The 16,718-nt window shown below is 33.7% G+C and overlaps 1 protein-coding gene across 1 annotated transcript; it reads right to left on the bottom strand.

Moving 5' to 3' along the window:
- Positions 1-999: 999 nt before the first annotated feature.
- LOC110899160 (protein FAR1-RELATED SEQUENCE 5-like) lies at positions 1,000-5,315 on the bottom strand. The gene is made up of 5 exons (XM_022146036.1): positions 5,290-5,315; positions 2,884-3,726; positions 2,520-2,778; positions 1,859-2,425; positions 1,000-1,731 (listed from the first exon to the last, which is right to left on the bottom strand). The coding sequence occupies exons 1-5, from the start codon at positions 5,313-5,315 to the stop codon at positions 1,000-1,002; spliced, it is 2,427 nt and encodes an 808-aa protein (XP_022001728.1).
- Positions 5,316-16,718: the final 11,403 nt, after the last annotated feature.

The following is a 16,718-nucleotide window of genomic DNA, read 5'->3' as shown; positions in this document are numbered from 1 at the left end:
GTGGAAAAGGAAGTACAAGATTATGCACTTTTGGACGAGGATGATAGGTTGAGAATGGCCGAGAATGCGTTTGATCGGATTACTGGAAGGTTGGGAGCTGAAGAGTAAGTAGACAGCAGAACAAGTTAATCTTTTTGTTACTTGACAAATATTTTGGGAAATATAGATTATAAGATGTGTTAGTGTTTTGACAAAGTTGTGGTCTATTATGTAAGTTTTACTATGACAAAGTTCCGTGTTTTAATCAAATAATATTACAATTTCCGGCACAAATAAGAACGCGTATTGGGCAGATAGTTTTTTCACAAAGTAAATGATGATCATGCTAAAAATGTAAATAAAAATACCAACTCCTTTGCAACCTGCACAATTAAGACACTATACTTATGTAAATAACACAATAACGCTACACTTACATAAGTAAATCACCCTGAACATATGAACATCAATAATAACACCCTGTACAATTAAAAACACCATGGTTCTGCAAAATTAAAAAAATAATTATTTCTATACAGACAAATTAACAATAGTCAACTTGCGTTAACAAATAACACCATTAACAAAAAAAAAAAACTCTTTTAAACACACATAAAACCGCCGGCTTAGAATAAATATCTGAGTGAGGACAAAAAGTTTTTACACATAGGACTGAAATTAACAAATAACACCAAAAATAACAACCTGAAACTGGAATTAACAAATAACATCCTGAACAATAATAATAATAACACCCTGATCAACATGCATAATAATGACACCATGAACCACAAAAAATACTAATCAAATTTCAAAATTACATAATAAAACACACGAATTTAACAGAAACAAAATATAAACCATTGTGACTGGTAATATTAAAATTCGACCATAATCAAACAAAATTAAAACCATGAGTGTATGCGAATACGAAAAAAGATAAAAAAACCTAGCAATGTACGAAACAAGATGGAAGTACGTTAAAAATAACGAAATTTTTTGATATCTCTAAATAACTTACTACTCCTCTTCCCCATCCTCCCCGTCTAATGCATCCTCATCTTGTTCATCCATATCTTCTTCAACTTCCTCCCATTCATCTTCCTCCTCGTCACCTTCATCAGCTCCTTCACCGTCATCCTCGGCCATAGCTTGTTCTTTAGTCCGGGTAGGGTTTTTGCAAGAACGTCTATTATGACCGTATCTAAAACAGTTTTGACATTGACGGCTCTTTTTACCCAACTGACTTACTGCAATTTCACGTTTGGACTTCATCCGTTTAGGCTTACCCATACCTTTGAATCTTGTTCCAATGGGAACACGAACGGTTGCTTCTGATGGTTTTGTGTTACCAGTAATTTCTGCAAACCTATCACGACGGCTCTTAGGTGGAGCATTGACGACAGACTCATCAGCAGTTTTGAAATAATTAACAACATGATCCCTGAACGAGCATAGCGCATCAAAGTTGGTGACAAGCTGATTAATAACCGACTCTGTAGAATATGTGATCTCACGTACAACACGGTTAACTTCATTATAACGATCCTCAGTCTCATTGATACCTAGAATAGCACCAGGGGTACTATTTGGAACAGCCTCCCGAGTCCAACGTCGTAATATATAGCGTTGTGGAAACTCCCTAATGTCAAGCATCCTTAGCACACAAAAGATGTGTGAGCACAACAACCCAAACTGTTCAAATCTTTTGCATGTACAATACACAGTCATGTCGGCCTCCCGCATCATAACCTATAAAACACCATTCGAAATTATAAAGCTGTCTTAAAAATAACACTATAAAACACCATGTGCAACTGGAAATCACCAAGATCTATACAAATTTCAAGAATAACACTACAAAACATCATGTGTATACCTCGAAGAAAGTAGTGCATAGTTGTTCCCAGTCCTTCACAAAAAAGTTAACGAAATCACCAATGTCTTCCCACTTTCCGATAGCACATCTGTGTGTACCGTGTTGTATCTCCAACTGCTGGTCAAAAAATATAGTGCGTGTGAATATCCTGGACGCTTGATCCTCCAAAACAAATTCTTCATCAAATATTTCAGCGTTGGTATTTCTGGTGTCATGGTCATTCTTCCTGTGCTCATGTCTCTGAGCTTCAATAGCAGAATCAAAATGCCCGAGAAATTCGACAAGTGTGCAACCCCGGTTACAGAACTGTCCAAAGAAATGGTTCTCGCTCTCGGAACGAGAAGAGGTACGCATAAGCCCGGACATGACCTCCTCACGATAATAAGCTGGTATCCAAGTATCCCTGATTTGGTAAATTGACTGCAGCCACTCATGATCAACCAAGTTAAAATCGTTCATTATGGTAGCCCACTCACTTTCAAACTTATCTGGTATAATTGAATCGGTCCACACAATGGCACACAGCCTCTTTTTGAAATCTGTATTATTGCAGACTGAAGCACCAACCTAAAACACCATTGAATAAACATATAACACCATAATCACCAAAAAGTATTTAAAAAGTAGTATGAAAAGGTTAAAAGGATGAACAACTAAACACCTTAGCAGAAAGCTTGTCCATGATGTGCCACATGCATAGCCTATGTCTACTCTCGGGCCATGTATCTTCGATAGCCTTCTTCATGGCTGGGTCTTGATCTGTGACAATCACCGGAGGGGCACGGCCAAATGCTTGACGAAACACATTTAGCAACCAACTATAAGTTTCAGCAGTTTCGTTCCCTATTATTGCGGCACCAAGAGTAACATTGCGATTGTGATTGTCGATGCCGGTAAATGGAACAAACATCATGTTGTACCTAAAAAACAAATACGGAATAAAAACACCATAAAAATGAATTACACATACTTAAGAAAAAATAAGCTGTAAAACCCAAAATAAATATAATAATTACGAAATTTACTTGTTACGACGATATGTGGCATCAAATGAAACAACATCACCAAACACAGAAAAATTCCTTTTGGCATCTTCATCTGCCCAAAACAAACCCCTTAAAACTCCATTCTCGTCTGTTATATACTCCATTGAAAAGTTAGGCATGTACTCTTTCTTCCTCAAAAGCCGTTTAATCATCATATCAGCATCAAACTCCGATATATACCTGTTCAGGTCTCGCTTGAAATTTTTAAAATCGTTTTTGGTTGCCCCAACCTTGTCAAACCCACCATACAATGTCCTTATGATATTAAACGCTTTCACAGGGCCAATGTTCAAGGCACTCAACGCGTTAACGGCTTGCTCTTGCATATGGTTCATACCTCGGTTAGAGGGAAGTAGATGCCTATCTTCCTCAGCAACAAAAAAATGATTATGTGCCTCAATGAAAGAAGATACCTCATATAGATTCGAAGGCATTAACTTTATACACATACGTGCTTTGCACCCAGTCCTTATAGAAGGAACACGTCGAACAGATTTCCTCTTTGAGCCGTGATTTGAGGTGTCAATCTTTTTAGATGTATCGATCGTTTTAAAAGGTTTAGTCCCCTCCTTTGAGCAAACAAACCATTTTGATTTTATAACACCCTGATGTGTGTATTGAGAAGACTTCCTGGCAGTGAAGCCTGAAGCCATTGCATACTTCTGATAAAAGAAGAATGCGTTGTTCACTGTGGCAAAGGTCATCTTATCCCTCGGCTTAAGCGATTCATCTACCTCCGGTAAATAAGTCTTCTTACCGGAGTTTGGTGACAGTTGTAGTTTCCCAACCGGCTGATAGGTTTGAAATCTTGCAAAAATAATTCTACAGTAAAAAAACAATACAAAAAAATACGTATGAAATAACACCACATAAACACTGTTATGAAAAAACACCCTCTACTAATACGAAAAAACACCATGTACGTATAACAAACACCCTATCTTATATAAAAACACCATTACTCATCATGACTCATCATCAACCTAAAATAACACAACACGAATAAAAAAACACCCTGGCTTATATAGAAACAGCTTCAACTTCGATAACATACATAAGAACACCATACGAATAAAACAACACCCTGGCTTATATATAAACACGATTACTGATCATCAACTAGATGTTTCTACAGTGAAAACCACAACACAACATAATGTGTTTAAAATAACATCACAAACAACTGTTATAGCAACCAGCCTCTATTTATTTGAAAACACACCATGAACTTATAAAACCCCTGTAAGGAACATCCATTGAAATAAAACACCATGACTCAACATCAACCTAAATAAATAACACATACCAGCTTCAACTTCGATAACATACATAAAAACACCATGCACGTATAAAAAAACACAACATACAGCGTTATAACTGGTGTGTTCATGAGAGTTCCAATAAAAAAAAAAACAGATGATTGAAAATTTGACAACTACAATTAAACAGATGATTGTAATTGAATAAGCTACGAATAAAAGATGAATAAATACCTTGATCGTCGTTCTCCATGAAGCAAGAAAGTATGAATCAGATTAACGATTATATGCGTAATTCAAACTGTATGCGTGATCAAAAAATAAGAAATTGAAAGCGAATTTATACTGATTAAGAGATCGATATGATTTAAAGATTTAGATGATCTGATAAAAGTTTCAAAAATCGAATTCCCTAAAAAAACTCATAAAAATCGGTTAAAGATTTGAACATTAACTAGGTTTGTTTGTACAATTACTAATATAACCCTGATCTAATATAATTGATATGGAATGATCTAATAGCTGAGATTCTTTCTCACCTTTCTCACAATTTATGCCTTTTTTACAGGATCCTTTATCTATATATATATATATATATAATATACGTACTATTTTAAGCTGGGAGTCGAACTCTAGCCGAGCTTTGTCTTTGTTTAAGCTATCTAAGCTAGCTCATTTTACTATTAAAAAACACAAGAGTTTGGACGGTTGAAAACTGTGTTCTGGGTTGGTCATAACCTACAACGCCCAAAATAGTGCTTTTGGTATTTGCAAACCAGTTAATCACCTAAAATATTACCATTTTGACGATTTTAAATGGAGCCCAAGAAAATCGTTTTTTCCAGCTAAAAAAAGATTAGTCTAACTAAAAAAAATGAGGTATTTTTAATAAAGTGTAGTATTTTTCTAAGCTATTTTAGGACACCAGCTAAAAACATGTATGTACGTACATGTATATGTGCAAAAAAATTGGTCGATCAAGTTTGACGTTATTACTAATATAGCGTGTGACAAGTTCATTAAGAGTCATCATAACTATTAGAGTAAAAAATTGGATATAGGAAGATGCGGGTGGGATGGGAAATCATGAGAGACCGACGAGAACATCGCCTCGTCGATAGGGTACCTTCCAAAACCAACACCAAACGACATGGCCATATCCCAAAAAAACTATGTTGAGCCTAATTGTAACGAGCTTGAACCTAAAAACAAGATCGTTAAGTAAACTAGCCCGAACACAACGCAGCCCATGAGCCTAAACGAGACATTGTTAATATAATTTTTAATTAATATATTAGATATATATCACTTTTCATAAGTCCATACAATTTTTTTCTCTTTAACAGTTTTCAAGTTTTTCCCATGATTTGCTATTGTAAATTAACCATGATGTCCATATTACATAAACAATAACTGCTATAGGAAATTAACCCTTATGTTTATATAATGTTTTTTTATGACGCTAAAAAGATGACACATAAAAACAGTTTCATAATTTTATTAAATTTTGTACAATCATGACATTTTTTTCTTGACAAGCATTTAAATGTCATAAGTAAGCGTGTGTCATTATTTGCATGTCAAGATAGATCTTGTTTTTTTATGACGCTAAAAGAACGACACACAAAAAAGTGTGTCATAAATATATTGAATTTTGTAAAATCATGACATTTTTTTCTTGACAGGCACTTTCGAATGTCATAAAATGAGCGTGTGTCATTGTTTGCATGTCAAGATGAATCCAATGACACACAAAAAAGAATGTCATAGATACATACGCTTTTGAATGTCATAATATATGTGCGTGTCATTGTTCTCGTGTCAAGAAGAGTGTATTTTCTAGTAGTGATTCTTTCTTACATTTCTCACACTTTTGGTCTTTTTTACAATAACCTTACCCCACATGGTAATATAATTATATAATCAGATACGTGACTTAATTACCGATATTCGGTTCATATTCGGCCTTAGAGCATCCACAATAAGAACTATTAAAAACACCTAAAAATGTGTTCAATCAGCTGACACATCAGAAAAACACTCACCCTTCAAAAACATCAAAAACCCACCCAATAAGAAAACACAAAAAACACTTAAAAACATTGCCACATCATCACCACCTTTTACATTTAATTTTAACTAGGATTTTGACCCGCCGCGCGTTACGGCGGCGTCTAAAGTTAAAGTAACTCGTATTTATACTGTATATTTGACCCGACTCTTTACTTAAAAAAATTACATCGCCATCGAATGAAAATGTAGTATATTTGACCCGACTTGCTTTCAAATACAGTTTACAAACGTACACAAAATAAGTAGAACATAGATAAAAAAAAGTATAATGATTTGTCCGCGTTACGGTGTAAAGTCGTAAAAGTCATTTAAATCAAAGGAGGTGTCAAGTTATTAAGTAGAAAAAATTAAGAAGGTTAAAGTTGTCAATTACTGAAAGATAGAAGTGAATGTGCAACTTACTTAAAGATAGAGGTTAATAGTATTTCATGTCAAAAAATTAAGGGTGTAAAATGGAAAAAACTTGAAAGTATAAGGGTCTTTTTTGTTGGTTAAAAACTTTAAAGAAAAGAAATAAAAATGTAAAAAAAAAATTCAAAAACTTCAAAACTTTAAAGAAAAGAAAGTCAAAATGTAAAAAGGTGTGATAACTTGTTTTGTCTTTTTATGGAGATATAAAGACAATGGTCACCGACCTTGTCTTTAATTTATATATAAATTACCTATTTATATATATGTGTATATATAGAGAGAGAAAGACACCCAATCCCATTTGGTCTCATCCACTGCCATTTTCTTCCATTTTTTCTTGTATGTGAAGAAGAACGCATGATAAAAAAAATGGAACTCACAAACACAACCCACAGTAGTAAAAATTGATATAAATGCCACATCATCCTCTAAAAACAACAAAAAAATGGCTATTGATGATGCTCTTAGTATCCTATATTCCTGTTCCTACTTTAGTCACTCTTTCTATAATTGAGAATTGAGAATTGAGAATTGAGAATTTCCTCTTCCAATAAAAATGTTAAATTTATTTATTTAAACTACACTCATTTAAAAATGTTTTTGGGGTGTCTTGCTTGGTAAGGCAATATATATAACCGTCTATTACCTTGTAATAAGTAAAAGAACAAATAAACCATAGCATCAAACTATCAACTACGAAAAAAAAATACAAAAGCCAAAATATCACTGTCTGGGAGATTATACTTTTATAGTGAAACGATAATAAACATTATCATAGCCAAAATAGATTTAATATCATTTTCTTTATAGCGGGAGATTATATTTTTTTATAGTGTTTGAGAAAAAAAATACGATAATAAACATTAGAGTAAATTTCAAAGTTCGTCCTTTATGTATGTCTAATATATCAAATTATGTCCTTTATCTTTAATAACCTCAGAAAACATACTTAATGTTTGAGAAACTGTAACGCTCCGCATTTTCGAACCCTTCTTGTTTTAGCAAGTCATGTTGTACTTTCCATATTTAGACACTTGTACTCTCTTTGTAATCTACTTTCGTTTCATTAGTAATTCGAGACTATTATGAAAACGAAGCTATTTTATTCATGTTTGTGTTAGACTTATGTGCAATGTTCACGTTTGAACGATATATTATCATAGACTCCCGATTCGTTATTTCGCTTAATGCTCGTTAAACAAGTTGAAACTCGTAAAATAATGAAACTCGAAAGTTTCATGAAGTTAATCGTTAAAAATCTTTTATCCTTATAAATATGGTTATTTATAAATTGTTTAGTTAATTAAATTAATTAATTTTACAATTTAAAAAAAAAAAGTTTATTTTTATAATAATCTAGTTAGACTCGTTAGATTTTAAAGTTAGTAAACTAACCTAGTTAGTTTGTTTCATAAAGTTAGTTTTCTTACTAAACAAAATAACCCAACATTAGTTTTAATTAAAGTCTAGGGATTTTTTGAGTAATTAACCGAAACTTTAAACTACAGGGGTTGTTTATGTATTTCCTGAAAGTTTCATGTGGGAAACTAAAAGAAATTAATTCAAAAAAAATAGATGCAGACCCCAGGACTCGAACCCGGGTATGTACCCTCACACACACGCGCATTAACCAGCTGAGCTGGGACTCCTCATTGAACAATATCAGCCCAGTAAAATATATATCAACTCGTTAAAATGACCTGATTCACAGCCCAGCGCGGACAGACTCGTTTTGGGCGGGTTTTTGGTGAGTTTTTGAGTTTTAAATCATGTTTTAACATTAATTACTCAACCACAACCTAACCTAAACCTTCTCCTATAAATACCACACTAATCCAAGTCCTAAACACTTTACAAACACTCTCTAATCTCTCCAAAACACTCTCAAATTCAAGCTCAAAGCTGCATTTTCGGGCAGATTGATACACCTACACTAAAAGTGGTATAACTTGCTCATTTCTTAACGAAATTGCTTGATTCTTTTTCCTACTTGCTTGGTTAATCATGTAGTTTGATTCCTTGACTTCTCCTTGGAGAAATCAGACCTGGAATTGCTCCGAAATTGACCAAAAACTTTCTGTTTTGTTTCAAACTTATGCAAACTTCATCCAACTTGTGTGAAACACATCTCAAACCAATGTCCTAATGCTTACAACCTCTCTTATGGTTGGTTAAGCTTAAAAACATGGTTGAGACATCTAAATCAGAGGTTAAAACCTCATAAACTTTCTGTTTTTAATTAGGGTTTTACCCACAAGTAATGTTCAAGTGTGAAACTTGTTGAATGTGTGATGGTTGGATTAGCTTGGGCTATCCTTCATAAGAATCCACTCATTACTTGATGTTTTGCTATAGATTAGTTGTTGTTAATACCTTGATACTTGTATGTTCATGACCCTCCTTGTTGTTTATAACAACAAGTGTAGTGGTGAACAATAGAGGTGCCTAAATGGAAGCTTGTTCTTCCTACCTCATGTATGTATTCCATGACACAAAGAGGTACCTAAATGGAGAAATTAATCTCCTACCTCATGCTTGAATCATAAGACTTGTAAACTATATAATATCTAAGTTATTCTATACGTATACATCTAAGTAACTAAGACTTGATGATGACTTAATAGTTATTTGTTAAGTGGACGTTACATCATCTATGACCATGCCCTTGTTACGACTCTAATGGATCTTAGAATCCATGAAATCATACCAACTCTTTTGAGTTTCAATAGTGTCAAGAACAAGAGTTATGTATACAAGATGATTATTTTCACCTATGTTACTTTCTTTATATTTTAAAAAACTCCGAATCTATAATCTTCCGTATACGCCAAACTCACACACCTACGTTTCCTTGTGTAGAAGGACAAGGTGCTCCAAACTAACTCATCTACAAACTTGCTCTCGGAACTTCAAGTCACCACTTGTAAACCGTGAGTATACTCGAACCCATTTTTACTTTTAAACACTTTGGGTGCAACATGTATTCTATATTAAACGCACGTGACACTTGAAACTTATTTGAAACTTACTCTATCCATTTAAACATGAAACATGAAACTTGTGAATCTTGAAACTATTTTGTGCTATGTGAACGTTTAATTCTTGTGTGTAGTTCCGCCTTAACAATAGTAGCGCTATAGGAGTAATGCACCTCCCCGTTAGTCTTTGGGGTATTGTTAGGAGGAGACATAACAACCTCCCGTTAAACTTTGGGTTAGGTACTTTAAACGCATTGGGAAACTTGGGCTATCACTTGGACTACGTAAACTAGCACGTTGAAACTATTTTGTTATGTTCATGTTGGATATGAGTTTTTATTCTATTATGCTATGTAAACAAACTTGTATACTCGCTCTTTGCTTTTGCATTGAAACTCTATTTTAATACATGTTGCAGGTTGATTATTGAAGTATGGATGATTCATGAAACAAGTTTAGGGTGGACTAGATACACACCTAGATTAATCTATCATTTTGTTTGTTATGTTATGTTATGAAACAAAGTTGTTATTTCCTTTTGAATTATGTATGACATTTAGTTTTGAAATGAAATTTGAATTTAAATTAATTATTGTCACATAGTGTTATGACGTTTTGAGCAATCTACACACTTCGTCTCATCCCGATGTTTCCGCCATCGGTTGGGGTGTGACAGATTGGTATCAGAGCCATAACTATAGGGAATTAGGAAAATTGCCATGCTTTTGCCCTAATCTATAGTTCTAAGAATTTTGCCTCTTATGTGTTGTTTAAAACTTTTGCACTCTACCATGCATGCTTCCTAGCTATACTTTTGATTAAATTTATGTGCCTTTCCTAAGGCTAACACGAATACACTTATGCTATTTTTATACTCTTGTAACACCAACGAGAAGAATTTACCAAAATAGGCGTGAAACCCACAATTTGGTAAACGACTCTCATTCTACCTTTAATCTATTTTTGCACGAAATTTCACCATTAAGCTAGGAGTGACATCCACAACTTAATGGTAATTTCCATTTCAACTCTAGTGGACCCTCGTCAAAGTGTCAAAATTTATCTTGGCCGACGAGTACCAACCACATTTAGGGTACGAAATCGTCAAATTAGGGGTGAAACCCGCATCTTGTCGATTAAGTCCCATTCCTTGATTTTTATTCTCGCCAAAGTCCCGAATGTTTCAATCATTTAGAGATGTGTAGTAACCGGAAGGGTAAGATACCGTTAATCGCTTCTCGACGAGAGTATCTTACTTATAGGCCAAAGCACAATATCTCTAATTCGAAAGAACTTTCGACCCACTTTGGAATAGTCGACGTTTCTCTACCCGAAACACTCCAATGTTTTATTGAGCCTCTCTTTTATGTATCTCAATTTATATGTGATTTTTATACTTGAACGTTCGTTCATTTCAAAATGTCGTTTTAAACATTTCGCACGCTATCGCAATCACGAACAATAATAATTCTTCTCGAACAAACTAAATTTACAATGCTTTCCTTATTCATGTTATGCTATGTGAAACCCATGATTATACTATGTGAGACGTCTTAATCTTTTATGTTATACATCTCGAGTTGAACCTTTTATGCTATATGACATTTTATGCCATGTGAATCAAGTGAACCCTTTATGCTATGTGACACCTTATGCTATATGATCAATTTCGTTTTCTTAAACAAACATTATGACTAAGTCCCACCTATTCCCTCTTTTCGAATTCAAATTATTTTTTTAAATTTCACTTTTACTCATATATCGTACAAATACTTTATCATACATTTATACATTATTCATATACATGATTTCACATAATTTTATTTATACCCCTTGTAACAATAAATGGAGACACATCATCAAGATGAGAGTGATTTCCTTACCTTGACGACTAACTCCGTTTCTTTTCTCATCTTACAACGACCTCGCCAACGAACTAGGGGTGATTCCCTTACCTAGGTGATCGTTACCACTATTTTCCTTAATAGACAATATTACGTAAACATGATCACGTTTATATCTAAATCATTTATCATTGGCCAAATCTCTATTTATTTCAACATGCATTGTTTATATGAACGAATTCCTTACTCTACAATCTATTTTTATATAGCTCACACACGCAAAATTCTTAACCTTTACCATAAACGCTTATTCCTTGATTTTCAAAATTTACGAAATGCTACTTATCAACCTAGTTGGTTTAATAAATCCTTTGCCAACGAAATTTTGTATTCAACGTAACTATTGAAAAAGACTCATCTTATGTCCTTAAACTAGAGATTTTCTATTTTCAATTGGGAATCAAACCAACTTTTCACGCACACCTACAAAATACTACCAATGTTATTCAATCATTTACTAAAATTTCTTTCAAAATCAGTAAAATGTTTTATTAAAGACGCTTTTTCAATAATCACTAAGATCGTATACCAAAATCCTTTTTCTTAAGAATCAACGTTGTCGCAAAAATCTCTAAACTTCGAATTTTTTTTCTTTAATGCAAGATTATTTAAAACGATGCAAACTTATTTACTTCTAGAACCTTTTCAACCATTATTCAAAACGTCAATTTAATTTAAAATGTATAGGCAAGGAAACTTCATAAGAACCAACCATCTTCAACGAATGTAAATCCTTTTTAAAACAAGAGTAGCATTTCCTTTCTTTCACAAAGTATAACACACACAACCAATATATATTTTATACTCTCTTTACATTTGTGAACTAGATTCTATATTTCATGTCAACTTAATCTATTTTGATTTTAATTAAACTTCACGCTTTGCTCAAACAACTATACATGCATACTATCTTACGTGTTTTAGTTTATATCTCACGACAAATCCGCATATACCCCTCATTCTGTTTATATACTCAAAACTTCTCGGCCTTTTAGATGCTTAAATTCGTATATTACGATTAATACCACATACAAAATTATTACTTATTACACTCATATCCATATTCGTATTTATACATCTTACGCTTACACATTTATGTTTATTTTCATAATCATATACATATTCATACACTTTATATTATACTCATGTTCACAAATTATACATTTACGCCATACTTATGTCCAAGTTTATATTCATAATAATACAATTATACTTACACTCACAATTACGTTTACGCTAATATTCGTATTCGTGTTTATACTCATATATCCTACTTGTACTTGTACCTATACAACTATGCTTAAACTTATATTCACATCCATATATTTTCCTCATACCAATACAATTATGTTTATACTTAAATTCATAGTTATACTCGCATTTATACGATTTATGTTAGACTCGTACTTATATATATACTCTCATTTATACGATTTACGTTTATGTTCACATTCATTCGTTTATGCTCAAATTTGTACTCACATTTATACTCATTTTTCATACACGCTATGCTTATACTTGTACTCATACTCCTGGCATGCGTTTTGTGTTTATGCTCTCGTGCGTGTTCGTATTTAAACTTATACTATGCTCATGCTTTTACACAAAATTTATACTTTCGCACCTATACGCGAGCGAAACCCTAGGGATTCGCTTACTTTGTTATACTATTTGGAACACAAACGTACTTATATGCTACATTTCTATACACTCGCAATCTTATTTTCAAAATTATGCATACCTTGATTCATACGCAACTAGTACAAGCTATGCGGATCATGCGACGATCAAAATAATCACGGGTGCACACGGGATTATAGTGATAGGCGTATGAGAACCATAGAGTGTGCTACTGCGTATGGTAATACGCGGAACGTAACATGACACCGAAGACGAAATGGACGTAACATGGTCAAAATATGGTGGATACGCCGCTGGTACTTCCTATATATAAGTGTTTTCACCATGTTACCAAAATTTCATAAAACGTGCCATGGGAAATTCAGTGTTTTACAGACCTCTTGGACCTAATACAAGCTTTAAGCAACTCACAAACGCATTATATCCGATTAACCATGACGAGACCTCATCTTTTCCCTACGTATTCCTAAATTTCGGGACGAAATTTCCTAAAGGAGGGGAGACTGTAACGCTCCGCATTTTCGAACCCTTCTTGTTTTAGCAAGTCATGTTGTACTTTCCATATTTAGACACTTGTATTCTCTTTGTAATCTACTTTCGTTTCATTAGTAATTCGAGACTATTATGAAAACGAAGCTATTTTATTCATGTTTGTGTTAGACTTATGTGCAATGTTCACGTTTGAACGATATATTATCATAGACTCCCGATTCGTTATTTCGCTTAATGCTCGTTAAACAAGTTGAAACTCGTAAAATAATGAAACTCGAAATTTTCATGAAGTTAATCGTTAAAAATCTTTTATCCTTATAAATATGGTTATTTATAAATTGTTTAGTTAATTAAATTAATTAATTTTACAATTTAAAAAAAAGTTTATTTTTATAATAATCTAGTTAGACTCGTTAGATTTTAAAGTTAGTAAACTAACCTAGTTAGTTTGTTTCATAAAGTTAGTTTTCTTACTAAACAAAATAACCCAACATTAGTTTTAATTAAAGTCTAGGGATTTTTTGAGTAATTAACCGAAACTTTAAACTACAGGGGTTGTTTATGTATTTCCTGAAAGTTTCATGTGGGAAACTAAAAGAAATTAATTCAAAAAAAATAGATGCAGACCCCAGGACTCGAACCCGGGTATGTACCCTCACACACACGCGCATTAACCAGCTGAGCTGGGACTCCTCATTGAACAATATCAGCCCAGTAAAATATATATCAACTCGTTAAAATGACCTGATTCACAGTCCAGCGCGGACAGACTCGTTTTGGGCGGGTTTTTGGTGAGTTTTTGAGTTTTAAATCATGTTTTAACATTAATTACTCAACCACAACCTAACCTAAACCTTCTCCTATAAATACCACACTAATCCAAGTCCTAAACACTTTACAAACACTCTCTAATCTCTCCAAAACACTCTCAAATTCAAGCTCAAAGCTGCATTTTCGGGCAGATTGATACACCTACACTAAAAGTGGTATAACTTGCTCATTTCTTAACGAAATTGCTTGATTCTTTTTCCTACTTGCTTGGTTAATCATGTAGTTTGATTCCTTGACTTCTCCTTGGAGAAATCAGACCTGGAATTGCTCCGAAATTGACCAAAAACTTTCTGTTTTGTTTCAAACTTATGCAAACTTCATCCAACTTGTGTGAAACACATCTCAAACCAATGTCCTAATGCTTACAACCTCTCTTATGGTTGGTTAAGCTTAAAAACATGGTTGAGACATCTAAATCAGAGGTTAAAACCTCATAAACTTTCTGTTTTTAATTAGGGTTTTACCCACAAGTAATGTTCAAGTGTGAAACTTGTTGAATGTGTGATGGTTGGATTAGCTTGGGCTATCCTTCATAAGAATCCACTCATTACTTGATGTTTTGCTATAGATTAGTTGTTGTTAATACCTTGATACTTGTATGTTCATGACCCTCCTTGTTGTTTATAACAACAAGTGTAGTGGTGAACAATAGAGGTGCCTAAATGGAAGCTTGTTCTTCCTACCTCATGTATGTATTCCATGACACAAAGAGGTACCTAAATGGAGAAATTAATCTCCTACCTCATGCTTGAATCATAAGACTTGTAAACTATATAATATCTAAGTTATTCTATACGTATACATCTAAGTAACTAAGACTTGATGATGACTTAATAGTTATTTGTTAAGTGGACGTTACATCATCTATGACCATGCCCTTGTTACGACTCTAATGGATCTTAGAATCCATGAAATCATACCAACTCTTTTGAGTTTCAATAGTGTCAAGAACAAGAGTTATGTATACAAGATGATTATTTTCACCTATGTTACTTTCTTTATATTTTAAAAAACTCCGAATCTATAATCTTCCGTATACGCCAAACTCACACACCTACGTTTCCTTGTGTAGAAGGACAAGGTGCTCCAAACTAACTCATCTACAAACTTGCTCTCGGAACTTCAAGTCACCACTTGTAAACCGTGAGTATACTCGAACCCATTTTTACTTTTAAACACTTTGGGTGCAACATGTATTCTATATTAAACGCACGTGACACTTGAAACTTATTTGAAACTTACTCTATCCATTTAAACATGAAACATGAAACTTGTGAATCTTGAAACTATTTTGTGCTATGTGAACGTTTAATTCTTGTGTGTAGTTCCGCCTTAACAATAGTAGCGCTATAGGAGTAATGCACCTCCCCGTTAGTCTTTGGGGTATTGTTAGGAGGAGACATAACAACCTCCCGTTAAACTTTGGGTTAGGTACTTTAAACGCATTGGGAAACTTGGGCTATCACTTGGACTACGTAAACTAGCACGTTGAAACTATTTTGTTATGTTCATGTTGGATATGAGTTTTTATTCTATTATGCTATGTAAACAAACTTGTATACTCGCTCTTTGCTTTTGCATTGAAACTCTATTTTAATACATGTTGCAGGTTGATTATTGAAGTATGGATGATTCATGAAACAAGTTTAGGGTGGACTAGATACACACCTAGATTAATCTATCATTTTGTTTGTTATGTTATGTTATGAAACAAAGTTGTTATTTCCTTTTGAATTATGTATGACATTTAGTTTTGAAATGAAATTTGAATTTAAATTAATTATTGTCACATAGTGTTATGACGTTTTGAGCAATCTACACACTTCGTCTCATCCCGATGTTTCCGCCATCGGTTGGGGTGTGACAGAAACCAATCAGGTTATGTCCTTTACCCTAAACTTAGTTTGTTTTACCAGTTAAATAAGGTCACGTGACAAGCACATGAGGGCATTTATGTCATTCTACCTACCCATTATTGTGCCCTGTTATAAATGTTATAAAAACCCTAAACCTCACCATCATCTTCTCCATGTTTCAATCAGCTCCACATACGTAACCCTAATCCCCAATTCGTCCCCCCTGCAAGTCACCCTCAAATACGCAATCGTGCAAGAGAAAACAACAATGGTGGTATGTGAATGCGGGAAAGAAGCTGTAATTGTGACATCTTGGACTAATCGCAATCCTGGACGTCGTTTCTATGCATGTCCTGATCAGGTATGCGA

Source organism: Helianthus annuus, chromosome 2 (assembly GCF_002127325.2).
Source record: "Helianthus annuus cultivar XRQ/B chromosome 2, HanXRQr2.0-SUNRISE, whole genome shotgun sequence".
Lineage (NCBI taxonomy): Eukaryota > Viridiplantae > Streptophyta > Magnoliopsida > Asterales > Asteraceae > Helianthus > Helianthus annuus.
Note: the sequence above shows the minus strand (reverse complement) of the source record. Positions and strands in the feature narration are given on the sequence as shown.